Genomic DNA, 19,876 nt, shown 5'->3' with positions numbered 1-19,876 from the left:
AGACAACAACAACATTTGAATGCTTATTTTTTTACGTTTTAATGTTTATTTTTATATTTATTTAGCCTATAGGAATTTGTTTGTTTATCCTGTTGGCTTTTTTTGTACATCTTTAAAACCAATAAAATGTAGAAAGCTCCATAAATATGTTTTTTTTTTTTTTTTTCGGGTAACATAAGGTCTCATTTGTTATCATTAGTTAATGTATTAACTAGCATGAACTAATCATGAGCAATATATTTGTTACTGTATTTGTTCATCTTTGTTAATGTTAGTTAAAAAGAAATCCAGCTGTTCATTGTTTGTTCATGTTAGTTTACAGTGCATTAACTAAAATACAACATTTGATGTTCATAATGTATTAGTAAATGTTGAAATTAACATTAACAAAGATTAATAAATGCTGTAGAAGTGCATTTCATTAGTAGTTCATGTTAACTAAAGTAGTTTACTAATGTTAACTAATCAAACCTTATTGTAAAGTGTTACATTTTTTCTTTTTCTTTTGTATTTTAAATTTGAAGTTTTTCAGGATAACAACATTTCAATTAAATGTCAGATTGGGGCAGGCTGTCACGTGTTTATATGTTAATTTCATATAAACTTTATTAACACACTTTATAAGCTGGCCAAACGGTTTACTATTTCTGTAATCGTTTAAATTTTTACTGTTTCATTAATAATTTTGAATTGTATAATTGTTACATTGTTTAAACTTAGCTTAAACCATAGGACATAATGCCAATGTGTGTTCAATGAATTGTCTCCTCTATTTCTGTATAAAATATCAGTGGAAATGAATATAATTTTATATTTGATCAAGACTTAAATGTTTGTTTCTACAAAAACTGATTTTCAGAAATAAATCCACATTCAACAGAGTAAAAAAATTCCCATTCCTGGAACTGTCTGTTAGTGTTATTAAAAATGTTTTTGTGAATGATGCAATTCCAAAACACGACAAACTCACACTATTATGATAAATCAAAGCTTTATTTAAATAGCAAGTGATTATCAAACTCTTCAGATCTTTTTGCTCTTCCTGACCATGGTGGTTCCTCCTATTGTCATGGTCTGGAAAATAATTACCCAGAGAAAACAGAAATATTACAAATGTTCATATTTTACAGATGTAGACAGTTCTAATGAGCAATATGCATATAGATCTCCAGTACAAACCTCAACCATCTCTCCTCCCTTGATCTCCTGGATGTGAGAGAATCGATCCGTGTGACAGACCAGCTTCCCTCCCTCCAGTTTGACAGTGCACTGGAAGAAAGAAACACACCAGAATATAAGAGTCCACTTCATGGATAAAGAGCTTTTTATTAAGAGGTCAGAGAAAAATTAGTACAAATACACAAACTTAAAGTCAACCGGAAATTAAAATTGATTTACTTAAAGGCAAGGTAGGTGATTTGTTCCAGAGTCATGTTTTATTATGCTGGATGAAAGTCTCTTCACATCTTGATAGCAATCACTAAATTAAGCGGTTTAAATGTATTTATACTGTCTGTCTAAGGCGTAGGACCATAAAATGTTCGTCCTATCATTGCATTCAGTCCCAATGCAATGATACGATGTCCTACCTGTCTGTCAACATGTGTATTTCCATCACAGACATCACGTCATCAGCGCGTTTCATGCTTTGCAGAGTTAGACAGACGTCAGTCTCCGAGCACCACAACCGAAACAGGAGTCACCGTTTACAGTTCCTCCTGAACCCAAACAATGAGCTTATGCCGCGTTCACACTGTATACTGTAATTTGTAAGAGATGGAAACCCGTGACATTATACTCGGAGCGTGACTCGGATGCATTTCATTGGCAACACTATCAACGCTGAAATGAATCTGAAGCAGTCAGGTGGTACAAGTTGTTTATGTTCATTATTATTGTGATGTTATGTGCTTTGAGACATGAGGTAGTTTAACGCAGTCTCCCGTGACATTTTTGTTTGCTCCCTGCTGTGCGCGTTCATGTGTTTTGAAGGAGGCGTGGCTTTAAAGCTAGCTTGCTATTGCTTGACACTCCGAAAATCACCAATCCTACCTTTAAAGGGGTGGTATAATGCCCTTTTCACAAGATGTAAAATAAGTCTTTGATGTCCCCAGAGTGTGTATGTGAAGTTTTAGCTCAAAATACCCCACAGATATTTTTATATAGCATGTTGAAATTGAAATTTTTTGAGGGTGAGCAAAAACGCACCGTTTTGTGTCTGTTCCTTTAAATGCAAATGAGCTGCTGCTCCCGGCACAGAGGGCGGAGCTTCAACAGCTTGCACTCACACAGACATGCACTGAAAATGTCAACAACTTTTAGCCTTTTATGTTCAAACCGGAGTCAGACAATGATGGAGAGACTCAAGAAGAAGTGACAACATGTAGACGCAACAGGACATTTCTGAATGGTTAGTTGATGAATTTATGTAGCTTATGTGTAGTTATCTTCTAGTCATTGATTAGCATATTCTGTCTTGATAATCTATAAATCGTGGTCAGGGGGCGGGGTTTATGTAAATTTTAGGGTTTGTGATGTCACTAACCCGGGAGGAATGTATTGTAGTTCCTACCAGCCGTTTGTTGTAGTCCTTAAAATGTGATTTTTAAAAAAGCACATATCTCCCTTTGCTTTGAACTTTGAGTGTTGTAACTTTGCAGATGTTGTTTATGCTCAAACAGCAACATTACACACTAACTAAAGTTAAAAAAGTGAAATCATAATCGACCACCATATCCCTGGTCTAATTAGCCTAAATGATTCACTGGTACAGGTTAATCTTTGTACTTTTTTTCAGTTGAGAATTAAGAGAAGACCTTGATCTCTTGTGAAACTGAGCTCCTGCACTATATCAACTCATACTGAACAGTTCGAACTTTGACATCTTACAAAGGCATAAATTATACATATTCCACCTTGAGCTTCCTGCCGTCCATGGTGGTGATTTCAGATTCCTTGCCGATGGTGAAGGAGTTGGTGACGGTTTTCCCGGGGGTCTTGGATGTGATGGTGAAGTCGTTGCCATTTTGTTGGATTTCTGTCACTGGTTTAACATCCTTGGCCAGTTTAATAATATCTTCTGGCAGAGCTGAAGGAACAGAAACACACAGATAGTGAGTGACCAATCACGACAAAGACGAATGATATTACAAATTACCATTCCATCCCATATGGTTTCTATGGAAGCTTGTTTTCGACACGAAAAAAAAAAAAAAAGACTTTTTTCTTGCAATTGTGAGTTTATATCTTAAAAATGTATACTTCATAACTCGCAACTTTGAGGGAAAAAGTCAGAATTTGCGAGAAAAAAGTCTGTTTATCCTATATCTTGCAATTCCGGCTTTATTTCTTGCAATTCCAAGTTTATATCTAGCAATTCTGACTTTATAACTTGCAATTCCGAGTTTATATCTCACAGACTTTATTATTACAATTCCGAGTTTATATCTCACAGACTTTATTATTACAATTCCGAGTTTATATCTCACAGACTTTATTATTACAATTCCGAGTTTATATCTCGCAATTCCGATTTTATTTCTAACAACTGAGTTTATATCTCGCAATTCTGATTTTATTTCTTGCAATTCTGAGTTTAAAGACTTTATTTCTCACAAACAATTCAGAGTTTATCTCACAATTCGGACCTTATAACTCACAATTCCGAGTTTATATCTCACAATTGTGAGGAATAAAGTCAGAATTGTAAGATAAAAAGAAACAAACTTAATATTTCCCCAAAGTTTCCCAAAAAACCCATTTCCCATCTTTTTTTATTGTCATTGAATTTTAATACAAACAAAACATAATCTATTGTACATACAGTAGGCTAAATATAGGGAACTTGTCAGGGATAGGTAAATAAATACTTGAGAAAAAAAAGAAAGGAGAGAGAGAGAGAGAGAGAGAGAGAGAGAGAGAGAGAGAGAGAGAGAGAGAGAGAGAGAGAGAGAGAGAGAAAAGAAAAGAAAAGAAAAGAAAAGAAAAGAAAAGAAAAGAAAAGAAAAGAAAAGAAAAGAAAAGAAAAGAAAAGAAAGGCATTTCACAGAAAAAAACTTGAAGGCCTACCTAGGCTGTTAAACAGCTGTAGTGTTCATTGCTTTCAAGTTTTTACTTTTGGATATTGTTTCCAAGTATATTTTAACATCAATTTCAAATTGTTAAAAATTAAAAGCATTTACACTTCTTTATACTTTATGAATATAGTAACGGGAAATTGCCCAACAGCATCGCGTGCATTATAAGCTGCTTGTGGAAACCGCTGCCACCATGCGATGCTTTTAGGAAATGCAACCCTGATCATTTGATAGGCTCTGGTAAATAGGACGTAAAAACTCACGAATAGCTCTAAGAAACTCCTCGTAGTTCTCCTGAAGATACACCTGCCACGTTCCTTGGAAAGCCATGTCTGCTGATCGGATCTGATCGGGCAAGAGCCTTAGACCGCTTTGAGAAGCTCAACACAATGTGAAGAGGACGTTCATTCCAGTCCAGTATTTATAATAATTCACATGCGAGTTTAATCATTGACGTTTTGACATTTTTTCCTTCTGTTTGAACAACCCAGAGTTCGCTAACACCATTGCAACTGACCCAGTCTTTTTTTAAAACACAATTTAGTTTGATGGAATATTACAGAGCCTTGACTTGCATGTGGGCCTGGTTATGCAAAGCGTTTCTATTCATAAAAGAATCCTGAAAAAAATAAGTATCCTAGTTTCTACAAAAATATAAACCGTTTTCAGTCCTGAGAATAATAAATGTTTTTTGAGCATGATTTCTGAAGGATCATGTGACACTGAAGACTGGAGTAATGATGCTGAAAATTCAGCTTTGATCACAGGAATACATTACATTTTTAAAATATATTCACATAGAAATCAGTTATTTTACATTGTTATATTTCACAATATTACCGTTTCACTGTATTTTTTATCAAATGAATGCAGTCTTGGTGAGCATAAAATACCTTTTTCCAACTTTTGAATGGCACAGTTGCAACAATCCTTCCTCACGGTCATGCAAGCTTGTTTTAATTTAGTTTTATCTTAAGTTGGTGATGATTTCAACAGGTTCAATGAATGCACAACTCTCTTGTTAATACTGTAGCTGAATGCATATAAGATTAACTAAAATATTTAATAAATGAGCACAATGCAATGGATAGGGCTTGAAAATGAGCTGAATGAGAAGCCAAATGGATGAACTGCACTAAACTAAATGAGAAATCACCACGAATGATTTTAAAATGAGCATCTCTGCAGAATGAGTATACAACATTAATAACTCATTCAAACACGGTCACTCCATATGCTCAATAGAGAAATGCACTCTCTCACCACATAGCAAACATGAGACACGATTTATTCATGCTGCATGCATGAGTCCAGCATTTTATATACAAGTAAATAAAAGCAAACAAGTCTAACAAGTCTAGAATCTCCTCTCAGTTTATCTGAGGAACCGGCTGACATACTAGTCTGTTTAAACATGAGGGGTGAATGACTCTGTGGACTGTGGAGTTTGCTTTCTATCTGTTCAGAAGGTTCACCCCAGGATTGCATAATGATAGATGAAACAGGCCTCGATCTCTCTATTATGAAATATCAGCAGATGAAACATCCATCCATCCATGTACAGGCAAAAAAATATATAAATAAAAATCGATGGTGACACTATTGTAATCCAGCTGGAAAGTGTGTTCACAGTCAATCTGATCAAAGCTCGCTGTCCTCTTTTATTCCCTTATGATTTATTTAGTTAATGGAAAAAAAGAGAGAGAAACAGGTTTAATTTGCACTTTATTCTGTAAGTGGCACAGGATAAAATCAGAGGAAACAAACCACAAATTAAATCAGTTCAGTCTTCAATGCCTTTTAGGACACTGATATTGCTTTCTGAAGCACCATTAACAGTCATTCACGCTCCAAAATGAACAAACACATGCCATGGAAATCAGGCAAGCTTGTTTTTGCCACAGAATAAACAAGAAAAAGGTTTATTCTGTGTTTATTCTTTTTATCTCACAATTCTGACTTTTTTCTTGCAATTCTGAGTTCATATTTTGTAAATAACTGGTAAAATGTTAGATTTAATTTTAAACAATATATATATATATATTTTTTTTTTTTTTTGCTTTAAAAAAAAAGACTGACAACTGACAACTTTTTATATTTTTTCCTACAATTTTGGTAGAGGAATAAAAAAATATAAAGCCATTAAATGAATGTGCATAGCTGGTAAAACCTGATTGGATCTTGTTACTAATATACATACATATATTAGGAATAAGATCAGTCCGCTCAGTCCACCAAAAAGTCTGAATTGTGAGATAAAGAGTCGCAATTACCTTTTTCATTTTTTATTCCGTGGCAGAAGCAAGCGTCCAGCTTAGAAATCACTGTTGACTTTAATGCAAATGATGAGTTTGTCCTGGTGTTACTGATTTACAGTTCCACTGCATCTGCTCGAGGCTTCTCCCCTCGTTTATACACACTGACGGTCACGGGAACCGTCTGCGATCCGTGTTTATTGCGTACAAAGATGCTATAGTTGCCCGAGTCCTCCATGGTCACGTGGTTTATAGTGAGCGTGGAGGATTTATTCTCGTTCGCAATGTTATACTGGCCGCCGGAGAGGATTTCTCTGTCGTTCTTTAGCCAGAACATTTCCGGCACCGGGTCGCCATCGGCAAAACACGTCAGACAAAGAGACTGAAGAGAAAGACAGAATGATCGTGTGAGCTGAAGTAGAGAGTCACTGAAACGCAGAAGTGATGGAGACGTACCTTCTTCTCCATTATGGCCACCACATCAGGAAGACCCTTCGTGACTTTGGCTCGATCTGTCAGAGATGGACAGTTATGATGAAGTGTGTAAATGCTTTACTAAAACACAGCTGGAATCATGACAAACCAATACTTACTTTTCTCAGCAAACTCAACTTGTCTGTGAATGAAGACAAAACAATACAATTATATAGAGAATGAGTTTGCTAAAGATTTCAACTAGTGTTCCAATATATATAATAAATATAAAGAAAAAGATTTTGTATTTTTGATAATCTTTGCATTTTTTTTTTGTAAATAACTGGTAAAATGTTAGATTTAATTTTAAACAATATATATATATATATATATATATATTTTGCTTTAAAAAAAAAGACTGACAACTGACAACTTTTTATATTTTTTCCTACAATTTTGGTAGAGGAATAAAAAAATATAAAGCCATTAAATGAATGTGCATAGCTGGTAAAACCTGATTGGATCTTGTTACTAATATACATACATATATTAGGAATAAGATCAGTCCGCTCAGTCCACCAATCAGTTCTTACCACTTTATGAGCACATTTGTGACCCTGGACCACAAAACCAGTCACATGGGTACATTTTCTGAAATTGAGATGTATACATCACATGAAATCTCAATAAATTAGCTTTCCATTGACGTATGGTTTGTTAGGATAGGACAATATTTGGCCGAGTTACAACTATTTGAACATCTGGAATCTGAGGGTGCAAAAAAATCGAAACATTGAGAAAATCTCCTTTAAAGTTGTTCATTTATGTTCGCGATTGTGCTGCATTCACGCACAAAAATAAATGTTTTATATATTTACGGTAGGACACTTACAAAATATCTTCATGGAACATGATCTTTACTTAATTTCCTAATGATTTTTGGCATAAAAGAAAAATCGATAATTTTGACCCATACACTGTATAGTTGGCTATTGCCACAAATATAACCGTGCGACTCGTGACTGGTTTTGTGATCCAGGGTCACATTTTACTGAAAGATCACACTGTTCACCGAAATGTTCTATAAAGTTCGTCTGAGTTAGCAACAGTAACCAAAGAGGGTGGAGCTTAGCGATGGGTCAAAGGTTAAATTCAGCTGATGAATATTCAAAAGCATCTTCGCTTACTTTAGCCTCTGGTATTCCAGCAAAGCATCTGCAAAAGCTACAGAGAAGAAAGAGAGGTTTTAGGCTTCAGGCTTCATCATCCTGCTCGACTCGCATGTTTTGTGCGTGTACGGCTGTACCTTGTCCAGACAGATCCAGAGAGCGCTGGTGTGTTTCCTGGCCGTCGAACATCTCCAGGGTGTACTTCCCTTTATCGCTTTCACTGGGGCCAAATATCTCAATCCAGACCTTCTGCATGCTGTTGCCAGGCCGGCTCCGCTCCTCACCGTCAATTCTCCTGTCTCTGTCACGCGGAGAAAATCAAACCGTCAAAGGAAGAAAAGCCATGTGACCGTAAAATCCCTCAAATAAAAAATCATATTAGTGATGCACCGAAATGAAAATTCTGGGCCGAAACCGAAACCGAAAATTTAGGATGCTCTTGGCCGAAAACCGAAACTGAAGCCGAAAATGGCTTCTTTTAAAAATGTATATATACTGCTTGAATTTAATGGATCTGAAATGAAAAATCACAATATAATAATCAAATTTTATTAACAGTTACATAACAAAACATAAAATATTTTTAACAATAAAATAGTTTTTTAAAAGTTGTGCAAAAAAAACTTTGGTGTCCTCTCGTATAGGGCTGTCACTTTTGTGAAAAATAAATCCTGTTCGATTTTTGAGACATAGGCTAACTGTTCATTGAATCGTTAGTAAATTGCCTATATTTGGCGTTGATCCGTTTTCAACGCCAAATATAGGCAAATCCACGGACAACTAAACAGGCATTAGGACGACCGTAAAGAGGGCACACAGCAATGTGGACTGCCATAACATCAATGAAAAGCATTACTGAAGGCTACATATTATGCACTCGACCGTGAGTGAAACCTAAGCGCTTGCGCACGGATGGGAGGGGCGGGTGACATTCATTTTCGGTTAAACGTTTTCGGCTGTTTTTTTTATTTCGGCCCGAAACCGATAATGCCATTTCGGCCGAAAATTTTCGGCGGCCGAAATTCCGGTGCACCCCTAAATCATATGAGCCAGTGTCATATTAATATCATTGAGATGATATTATAGTTTTTTCTATTACTATTTTGAATTAGTTTTTATCTTATCTTTATATTTTTCTTTTTGATTTTACTTAATTTTGTTGTGTTTTTGTCTCTATAATTTTATGAATTTTTATTTCAGTTTTAGTTTTTGTTATTTTAGTACATCCAGTTAAGCTAGATTACAAAGTTCGCCGAGACAAACTTTAAGTTGGCTCGAGAAAAGCCGGACCAGAGAGTTTGAAAAAGATAAAAATTTAAAGTAGTTTGAAGTTTAAAGTGTAGTTTAAAATTTAAAGTTAGATAGATAGACAGACAGACAGATAGATAGATAGATAGATAGATAGATAGATAGATAGACAGACAGACAGACAGACAGACAGACAGACAGACAGACAGATAGATAGATAGACAGATAGACAGATAGATAGATAGACAGATAGACAGATAGATAGATAGACAGATAGACAGATAGATAGATAGATAGATTAGAACGAAAGAAAGATTAGTTAGAAAGAAAGAAAGATTAGGTAGGAAGAAAGAAAGAAAGAAAGAAAGATTAGTTAAAAAAGGAAAAAAAGTAATTGATTGTGACCGTAAAATCCCTCAAATAAAAAATTATATGAGCCAGTGTCATATTAATATCATTGAGATGATTATAGTTTTTTCTATTACTATTTTGAATGAGTTTTTATCTTATCTTTATATTTTTCTTTTTGATTTTACTTAATTTTGTTGTGTTTTTGTCTCTATAATTTTATGAATTTTTATTTCAGTTTTAGTTTTTGTTATTTTAGTACATCCAGTTAAGCTAGATTAAAAAGTTCGCCGAGACAAACTTTAAGTTGGCTCGAGAAAAGCCGGACCAGAGAGTTTGAAAAAGATAAAAATTTAAAGTAGTTTGAAGTTTAAAGTGTAGTTTAAAATTTAAAGTTAGATAGATAGACAGACAGACAGATAGATAGATAGATAGATAGATAGATAGATAGACAGACAGACAGACAGACAGACAGACAGACAGACAGACAGATAGATAGATAGACAGATAGACAGATAGATAGATAGACAGATAGACAGATAGATAGATAGACAGATAGACAGATAGATAGATAGATAGATTAGAACGAAAGAAAGATTAGTTAGAAAGAAAGAAAGATTAGGTAGGAAGAAAGAAAGAAAGAAAGAAAGATTAGTTAAAAAAGGAAAAAAAGTAATTGATTGTGACCGTAAAATCCCTCAAATAAAAAATTATATGAGCCAGTGTCATATTAATATCATTGAGATGATTATAGTTTTTTCTATTACTATTTTGAATGAGTTTTTATCTTATCTTTATATTTTTCTTTTTGATTTTACTTAATTTTGTTGTTTTTGTCTCTATGAATTTTTATTTCAGTTCTAGTTTTTGTTGTTGTTTCAAATAGAGATCACGATTCTCCCACGATTCTGAACAGACAACTAAACAAAATAACTTGTAATTAACTAGACTAGAGGTTCTGACAAAAAATACTGAATTTAAAAATTCTCTTTTTGAATTAATGATTCAATGACTCACTCATAAAGACTTCACTTATTACTGGATAAATCGGGATTTTTTAACAAATCTCTTGAATGAATGATTCAATGGTAAATACATTTTTTACCAGTCTCTTGTCGCCACCTACTGGTGTAACGATGTAATTGACACCATCTTTATTTGAAATGTCAATTTACATTTAAAAGGTGGTTTAGCCTACTCTATTTTGATCGCTACCTCTACAATAAGTAACAAGAACTCTACAATAAGTAAATCAACTTCACCAGATACTTACTCTTCGACAGCGATGCCATGGAAATATACAGAGCTAGCTCAAAAAACGGAAGTTCAAAGACAATATTCTAAAGATGGCCGCGCACTTGTTTCTCGGACTAGGATCAGTTATTTGGCTTCATTTCAAGTGCTTAAAGTTTTGGTAATGTGAAACCTGAAGCAGAACTCTTCCACAAACATCCTTCACCGTATAAAAACTCACTTGAAGTGCCAGCTGGTCTTCATGCAGCTCAGGTAGTATTTGAGGGAGCAGTAGAGCTTGAAGCCCTGAGCAGTGCACTGGATCCTCACTGGACCAGCAGAGAGCGCTGTGGGACACACACACACACACACACACACACACACACACACACACACACACACACACACGCACGCACACACACATGGACCGAGATTACATTACTAACTCTGACATCACACGAGCACGAGCGTCTGAAACATCATGACATCATCAACCTACCACAATGCTTGTTGAGCTGCTGCACCAGACGCTCAAACTCTGAGGAAAACAAAAACACAAGATCATATTAGTCACTTTAAAACAAGGTCCCATGCATCAGTTTATGCGTTAACTAACAATGAGCAATACATTTGTTACAGTATTTATTTATCTTTGTTAACATTAGTTGATAAAAATAGAGCTCATTGTTCATGTCAGCTCAGGTCCATAAAATATACAACTTTTGAATTTAATAATGTATTAGTAAATGTTGAAATTAATATGAACTAAGATACAGAAATTATTTTATTTTTACAATGTATTAGTAAATGGTGAAATTATAATTAACTAAGAGGAATACATTTTTTTTCATTGTCGATTAATGTTAGCAAATGGAACCTTATTGTAAAGTGTCACTGACATTTTTATTTACTAAACATTTTGATATCAAATCACCTCCACATAGAAGTATTATTCTACATTAGAATAGGCGTGCATTACAGTGATTTTACTACAGGTATGGAGTAAACCTAAAACCCCTTAACCACGGTAAAATCACTATAAACACTTAAATAAAAATAAATCACTTACAATACAATAGCAGCTTTATGATATAGACACTAATGAAGACATACATATATATATATATGTATGTCTTATATATATATATATATATATATATATATATATATATATATATATATATATATATTTACATATATATATATATATATATATATATATAATTTATTATAATTGAAATACATCTTTACATTTTCTAGAGTACTAGTAAGATAGTATCATATAATAATATAATATATATTTAATATGTGTGTGTGTGCGTATATATATATATTAAAATAATTCAGTAAGTAAACACACACACACACACACACACAAACTAAATATATATTACATAAATTATTTATATGATACTATCTTCCTAGTACACAATGGCGTGAGAATGAAGTGACAGACGGTAAAAATGCTGTTGTTCTCACCGTCATCCATCAGCTCCAGGACACTGTCGTCTTCTCCTCTGCTGTCGCTCACTACAGCCCTGTACACACCCAACTCTTTCCTCGTCACCTGAGCCATTATGACAAATAACACGGGTCAGTCTTATTCCAGGCTCAATTACGCACTAATAGCTCTTTAATCGGCAAGTGCCAGGAAGATTGGTGGAAGGAATTCTCCTCTATCAGGCAATTAGACGCAGAGTTAAAGGAATGTTCCGGGTTCAGTACAGGTTAAGATTTATTGACACAATTTGTGGCAGAACATTGATCACCACAGAAAATTATTTCAACTTTTTTTTTTATTATTATTTGTGTAATAGCCAAAGCAGCTCCATGAAGTTTTCAGTAAAATCAGTTTATTTTGCAGCTGTAATTCTAAGTCACCCGTAAAATTCTAGTGATTTTCTGACATTATTCCACAAACCCTGTTAAACTTGTACTGAACCCTTAAAGTCCCCCTGTAGTCAATAAATGTATCCCTTAAAACTCATTTAATCACCAAAATGACATATTGAAAAGTTTTTTCCTTGAAAAGATTCTTCATGCCTTAAAATATCTTGAATGTAACTCGACACCCTTGCCTCATTTAGAATACGTGGTTCTATGAATATGCAAATGAGCCCCGCCTCCACTCACTCACAGCATCTCAGAGATCCACTCGTTGACGTTCACACTTTGATCTGATTGGTAACAAGGTAGTTTGTGATGTCAGCGATTTCAAAGCGTGTTTTTGAGACTGTCTTTGGTTCACTGCAGTTTTAAGGAGAAAATACTCAGCAATGGTGTCAATCAGAGGTGGACAAAGTACACAACTTCCTTACTTGAGTGAAAGTACAGATACTACTGGTCAAATATTACTCTGTTACAAGTAAAAGTTGTAAAGACTGCTTCTTACTTAAGTAAAAGTACAGAAGTACTCGTTTTTAAAAGTACTTAAGTATCAAAAGTAAAAAGTAAATGTCAATGCATTGTTTTATTGTTGCATTGTTGAATGTAATACTTACAGTACCTTATGCCTCTGAATCTATGCCTGCCCTCATATCAATATCACATTTATTTCTAGAACACAGTTCCAGTAGTGGGATTGAATATGAGATTGAATAAGTCACTCAATAACGTCCACAATGGTTTCGGACACCCAAATGGCTGTTCCCTCAAATAGTGCCCTTGGCTTAGTTTTTTGGCTTTGAGGTCAACCCGACTTTCATTTCCAACCAAAATCCAACGTCTGTCCAATGTCGGGTTCTGACGTGAATCTGATGTCGGGTTTTGACGTCAACCCGACTTTCATTTCCAAACCAAAATCATCCCCTGACTGACGTTACTACTTTCTACTCAAGGACCTTGACAGAAATGTAGTGGAGTAAAAAGTATGATATTTGTCTTTCAAATGTAGTGAAGTTAAAGTAAAAAGTTTCCAGAAAAGATAATACTCAAGTAAAGTACAGATACTCAAAAAGTGTACTTAAGTACAGTACTCAAGTAAATGTACTTTGTTACTGTCCACCTCTGGTGTCAATCCTGCATGTCCTGTCTCTGCTCTCCTGGATTGGAGGGTGAATGTGATGGTACCTGCGGGACAATGAAGGTGCCGACACCCGAGGGCTCGTACACGGCCTGAGGAAGCTCCACTCCATCCTTAAACCACTTCAGACGCGTGTCTTTGTTCACGTTAGTGACCTTCAGCCGTACACAGACACAAGGGGTTAGCATATGGTTTAAATGGCGATGGGGTGTAACAATATATCGTGTCACAATATATCGCAATACAAAAATTAATCAATATGGATAGTGGATAGTGACAATATGTATTGTGTATAGTTCACCCAAAATTCAAATTTCTGCGTGAGAAAAAAATCTAATTTTCAGAGTTTTAGTGTCAGTACTACATTAAACTACTATATATAATGTTGAATGTAATGTATAATAATGCAATGGGGGAATATTTGTGGGTCCTGATAATGCCAAATGTCAGTAAAACATTATTTTAAATATATCTAGTCAGTGACCGTGCAAGCATATTCGTCTAAAATAATTCTGTTTTCAGCTTCAGAATCATGAATATTGTTATTCTGGTGTCACTTTTGCCCTGTGCTTTGGGTTTCCAGCACCAAGTCCAAGACTATTCATTTACACACACTATGTAAACTGAATTTAGCATTTTAATCAACAGTACTTTTTTTTTTAACCTTTTATCATATGTCGTATCACAATAATACTGTATCGTGTGTTCAGTATCGTGATATGTATCGAATCGTAACATGAGGGTATCGTTACACCCTTACGGTGTATTGTCATCATTAGTGAATAAATATCATTACCTTGCACTTTATAATCATTTCACAATCAGAGGTTACTGTCCATGACAAAAACTCCTCGAAATGGGGACCTTGGAAAACAAAACAGAGAGAAACATTTGATTGTCATAGTTTAAAAAAATTAATACTACGCTACATGGTAACACACAACAAGTTTCCATTAGTTAACATGAACTAACAATGAAAAATACTTCTAAAGCATGTAATAACCTTGATTTATGTTAACTAACATTTACTAAAACATTTTTAACAGTTTTATGTTAACATTAGTTAATGCACTGTGAACTTACATGATCAAACAATGAACAACTATATTTTTACTAACTAACTAACTTTAATATATGCTTAAAAATATTGCTTATTGTTATTTTATGTTAGCTAATGCATTAACAAATGAGACCTTGCTGTAAAGTGTTAACAATAAATGATTTAAACTTCAATTCTGATGTCCACATTATACATGTTTAATGTAGATTAAATTGTAAAAGTCAGCCATTTGTTACTGTATAGTGTTTTAGCTCTGCATCCGTTGCATGAGAGCTTCTTGTAATTGTCTTTGTTCATACATTTGTGTATATCATGTGACATGGTTTCTCTGTGCATCTGTTACTGATCTCTAGATCGGTTTTGTCGACTCACCCAACTTTCTCTTCCAGTTTCGTCTGTTGGCCACAGATTTGGCCAGTGTGTCCTGAAACTCTGCCAAGCAAACAATAAAACAGAAGAATTAATGTTAAATCTGGAGAAATATTCAGTATGACCTTCGGCCTGTCGCCAGATAGTTCAGAAAAAAATTGACTCTGTTTTTCAGTTTTGTTGCATCAACTGAAAAATGACAATGAACTTCATTAAAAAAAAAGAAATGTACCTTTCTTAAAAGTAAAATTCTGTAACAATACCTGGTTTGGTCATGATGCCTACTTTCAGTTCATGGTATAACATTTTATTACAAAAGCTTTCAGAAAAACTTGGTTATTCTCAATTGTGAAATGTACAAAATTACAAATTGTAAAAAAAATAAAAAAAATTCTTAGGAAAAAGTGCAAACTAGATCTTGATTGATAATGCTTTTTATACATTTATTATAAAGGGAAATATATGTATGGTGGAAAAGCCCCAAATAAATACATTCTGGCCCTTTTTAATGCTTAAAACTGTAAAACAAAAAGTGTCAGTAAAGACATTTAAAATGTTTTAAAACATTTATATTTCAACCAAATGCTGTTCTTTTGAACTTCTGGAGTAATGATGGAGTAATGATGCTGAAAATTCAGCTTTGCATTATATATTACAATATGAAACAGTTATTTTGAAATCTAATATTTCACAGTATTACTGTTTTTGATCAAATAAATGCAGTTTTGGTGAGCAGAAGAGACTCTAAACTTTTGAAAATAAATGTGTATATAAAATGAATATATAAATATACATAGGCTACCATTCAAAATTTACAAAAATACAGTAAAAACAGTAATACTGTGAAATATTACTACAATTGAAAATAACTGTTGTCTATGTGAATATATTTTAAAAATGTAATTTATTCCTGTGATCAAAGCTGAATTTTCAGCATCATTACTCCAGTCTTCAGTGTCACATGATCCTTCAGAAATCATTCTAATATGATGATTTGCCGTTCAAGAAATTATTATCAGTGTTGAAAACATTTGTGCTGCTTCATATTTCTGGGGATTTAAAAAAAATTCCACTGCTTTCTATTCTATAATATATTTGTTTAATCAAATACCTTTTCCCCTGCAGAACAGCTTTGTAGTTTAATGTTATAAAGTAACATTGCAAACATACTCTTATCCACTAACACCAGTGTGAACTGGTTCTTGGCCCGTCCGTCTTTGAGCTGCGCGGTGTACGAGCCCTCGTCTTCTTTTGAGAGTTGATCAAACAGGATCTCCAGCAGACCTTGTGCCTTGTCAAAGTTAATCTTACGGGCCTGCAGGACACACACACACACACAATGTGACTGAAATGACATGCAGAAGACTGTTAAGGTCCAGATCTAGTGAGCCTGTAGCGGTTACCGGTGTGCTGGAGATCTCGGTGTCGTTGAGGATGAGCCGAAGCACCGCAGCACTGCTGAGATCTTCTGTCCGGAGCCACAGACGGACTCTTCCCTGCTCCGACACGTCCACCTGCCAGCCTTCAGACCTCAGAGAGATCACTGACAGAGGAAGAACACATTGCTTTATGTGCATACACAGATTTAAAACAAGAGTTCACGCAAAGCCGTCACACCCATTCACTTTTAATATGGAAAGATCTCTTTAAGGTGCCTATACACTATAGATCTTTCTGAAGCATTGTGAGTCTTCCTACACTCTCAAACTAAGGCCCTGTTTACAGTATTAAGATGCGTTTTGGTCGATCGGATCACAAGTAGATGGAGACACATTCCCGTTTACACCTGGTGTTTTAATCCGTCTCTTTTGTCCACTTTCAACCACTTCTGTCCTGATTTCTTTGAGGAGAGGGTTTTCCAGATCTTTCAATCTAATGGACAAAATAAGCTCGCGCAATTTACATATGAACTCGAGCTGAGATGATGAAAAACACCTGTTTACACCTGTATTTCACATCGTCCAAAATGATCCAATCGACCAAAATGCATCTTAATACCAGGAGTAAACAGGGCCTATATGTTTGTGTCAGTGGTGTAGTCTATTTTTTTGTAGTGAGTATACTGTAATACCCCCCCCCCCTCAAACTCACCCATCCCAGACCATCACTAATGCATACAGTATGCATCGACATGTAATTGAGAGCATTATGAAATATTAGGTGTTATCAACATGTCAATTTATTATAAGCAACACAAGACTTTAACAGCCATTTACAGCTGGGGAGACTGGACTGATTTTCTACTGTTTAGTGTTAATCACCATCTAACTCAGCCTGAAGCACAGGTTTTATCAGTTGACAATAAAAATAAAAAAAAGAAACATTATAGGCACAAATACAAATTTACTTTTAGAAATGGTGTTTTTGAAAAAAAAAATGGTGTTACTGTTTTGGCAAGTTTAGGCTACTCTTTAAATTAAAACATGTATGAAAACTTGTGTGATATTCCCTTAAAATAAAGTTTTAATAGATTTTATTATTATTTTTACTTCTTTTTAATTTCTTTGAGTTAGACCGAACTTTTATTTTGGTGGGTTGTAGACATTTGAGTTTCTGTGTGTTTTAATAAACTATTATTATTATTATTAGGCCTACTTGAAGTATACTCTACTATGCAATAGTAATATATTTCTGTTATAATTTCTTCAAGTTATACCGAACTTTTATTTTGACAGGTTGTCGTAAAGACATTACAGTTTCTATGTGTTTGTATATGAAACGAATGAATGACTTTTATCAAATGAAATGGTGAAATTCTCGTGAAGTGACTCTCATAGCAGCTCTGCGATGAAGTGCACATGTAGTAGCTCATGTCTCAATACAGTGAAACGCTGAAAACACCACGAGCGTGATCACGCGTGCTTCAGTGTGTGTGTGTGTGTGTGTGTAGTGGAGCACACATTGAGCGCTCATTCATTCCCAGAGACGCGTAGAACAATTGCAGTCTCTTTTAACTTTAATATTCACAGACACTAGTCCATATCGAGATTTGATTCATTGTACAGCCCTACTTTTGATTTATTCATTCAAAAATAGCCAAATTCGGCGACGTTCTGCTTAGCAAGCTCCATTTGTGACTGGATTCCGCGATTCGGTGTCGCTTCGCAAACACAGACGGGGTGAATTTATGAATGAAAGTGAAAGTTCTGACACAAAACGAAGTTGTTACGCATCCTCACGATTTTTTAAGTGGGTATACGGAAATCCTTGGCCTTTTCTAGTGGGTATACGGCATATACCTGCGTATCACGTAGACTACACCACTGGTTTGTGTGTATATACATATATACATATATTATACTTATATGTATATATATAAACATTTCTATATATGTAATCATTACAATCACAACTTGTAATAACTGCATATGGACATTACTTGGACACAGTCACCTCTGATAACAAATGACTCTAAATTGTAATGAAGAAACATTTTCTGTAAAGCTATGTATTGTGAAAAGCGCTTTACAAATAAATGTCAATTGAATTTAATTGAATAAATCATCATATTAGAATGATTTCTGAAGGATCATGTGACACTGAAGACTGGAGTAATGATGCTGAAAATCCAGCTTTGATCACAGGAATAAATTACACTTAAAACATATCACAATAGAGTTATTTTAAATTGTAATAATATTTGACAATTTTACGGTATCTTTGATCAAATAGACGAAGCCTTGGTGAGCAGAAGAGACTTCGTCCAAAACATTAAAACATCTCGCACACCCTAAACTCTGAACGCTAGTGTTTACTGTTTAGATGCTCTGAAGATTTCTGAAGTGTTTGATTCACTTACACGGGTTTCTGACGTGCCAGCTGAGTTCTGTCAGGCGCTCCAGATCTGAGAGAGAAAACACCACAATTGCAAAGTCAAATTCAAGACAAAGATACCGGCTGCTGTCAGAATGATCAGACATCTTTGCAAATGAGATTTCAAGATTAAAGATTATGTTTGTCATGCATCTGATATCTAACACAAACAGTGTTAAAATACACAGATCTTGTACAACATGGTTTAGGGCAAAGGAGCTCGACAAAACATTAATCACCGGCCGAATGATGATAAAATACCGGGGTCACACTAAGAAAAGACGAGTTATGCATCAAGTTTTCATGCTGAACAGATGCACAAGGTCTTATGCCACCGTGTTCAGGTAATGAATTATGCCGGGATAGAAATGAATATCTACCCTGGGCAGTGAAGGTGAAGCTCGAGGAGACGTCAGGGTTTCTGCTCAGCTCCACTGTGTAAAGGCCCAAATCCTGCTCTGAGGCATCCGTGAAGGTAAGAACAGACCTGGAGACATACATGACCGACATCTGAATCAGGTTTATGGACTATTTTAAAGGTACAGTTTACCAAATCATCACCATCATTTACCCAAACCCAAAGCTGTATGAATTTATTTCTTCTGTGACAGAAGATTGGAAGTAATCATCATATGGCTTCAGAAGACTGGGAATATTCAGCACAACTACCTTTATGGGACTTTTTATAAAAGATTTTTGGTCCACATCTACTTTCATTATATGGTAAAGAATGACCAGGATGTTCTTTAATGATTCAGATTTTCTTTTCCTCAGAAGAAAGAAACTCTCACGAGGTTGAGTAAATGTCGACAATTCTTATTTTTTGAGTGACAATTCCTTTAAGAATGTTTAAGGTGTATTACACGCGC

At 34.8% G+C, this 19,876-nt stretch overlaps 2 protein-coding genes across 2 annotated transcripts in view; both read right to left on the bottom strand.

Annotated features, from left to right (window-relative positions):
• Positions 1–974: 974 nt before the first annotated feature.
• Positions 975–4,560, bottom strand: fabp10a (fatty acid binding protein 10a, liver basic). Its single transcript, XM_084089109.1, has 4 exons — positions 4,340–4,560; positions 2,916–3,088; positions 1,180–1,269; positions 975–1,074 (listed from the first exon to the last, which is right to left on the bottom strand). The coding sequence occupies exons 1-4, from the start codon at positions 4,404–4,406 to the stop codon at positions 1,024–1,026; spliced, it is 381 nt and encodes a 126-aa protein (XP_083945235.1). The 5' UTR covers positions 4,407–4,560; the 3' UTR covers positions 975–1,023.
• Positions 4,561–5,790: 1,230 nt separating this feature from the next.
• myom3 (myomesin 3) overlaps positions 5,791–19,876 on the bottom strand; it is a 72,837-nt gene continuing 58,751 nt past the window's right edge. Inside the window, exons 23-37 of the mRNA XM_084088989.1 lie at positions 19,388–19,494; positions 18,994–19,038; positions 16,598–16,737; positions 16,365–16,509; positions 15,198–15,257; positions 14,562–14,629; positions 13,813–13,920; positions 12,223–12,310; positions 11,243–11,281; positions 10,985–11,090; positions 8,052–8,215; positions 7,933–7,969; positions 6,925–6,947; positions 6,788–6,843; positions 5,791–6,713 (exon numbers count right to left, since the gene is read on the bottom strand). Coding sequence (XP_083945115.1) covers positions 6,447–6,713; positions 6,788–6,843; positions 6,925–6,947; positions 7,933–7,969; positions 8,052–8,215; positions 10,985–11,090; positions 11,243–11,281; positions 12,223–12,310; positions 13,813–13,920; positions 14,562–14,629; positions 15,198–15,257; positions 16,365–16,509; positions 16,598–16,737; positions 18,994–19,038; positions 19,388–19,494 — 1,453 coding nt within the window. The 3' untranslated portion in view covers positions 5,791–6,446. The remainder of the gene's footprint in view (positions 6,714–6,787; positions 6,844–6,924; positions 6,948–7,932; positions 7,970–8,051; positions 8,216–10,984; positions 11,091–11,242; positions 11,282–12,222; positions 12,311–13,812; positions 13,921–14,561; positions 14,630–15,197; positions 15,258–16,364; positions 16,510–16,597; positions 16,738–18,993; positions 19,039–19,387; positions 19,495–19,876) is intronic.

Source organism: Abramis brama (genome assembly GCF_963993115.1).
Source record: "Abramis brama genome assembly, chromosome: 17".
Lineage (NCBI taxonomy): Eukaryota > Metazoa > Chordata > Actinopteri > Cypriniformes > Leuciscidae > Abramis > Abramis brama.
This window is presented reverse-complemented; position numbering and strand designations above follow the sequence as displayed.

Bases quoted from the DNA above. Each gene is read 5' to 3' on its own strand.
- fabp10a (XM_084089109.1), bottom strand. From the start codon at position 4,406: ATGGCTTTCCAAGGAACGTGGCAGGTGTATCTTCAGGAGAACTACGAG. The intron at 3,089-4,339 runs GTGAGTTTTTAC...CTGTTCCTTCAG, and splicing joins GGAGTTTCTTAGAGCTATTC to CTCTGCCAGAAGATATTATT. The intron at 1,075-1,179 runs GTTTGTACTGGA...ATTATTTTCCAG, and splicing joins AGGGAGGAGAGATGGTTGAG to ACCATGACAATAGGAGGAAC.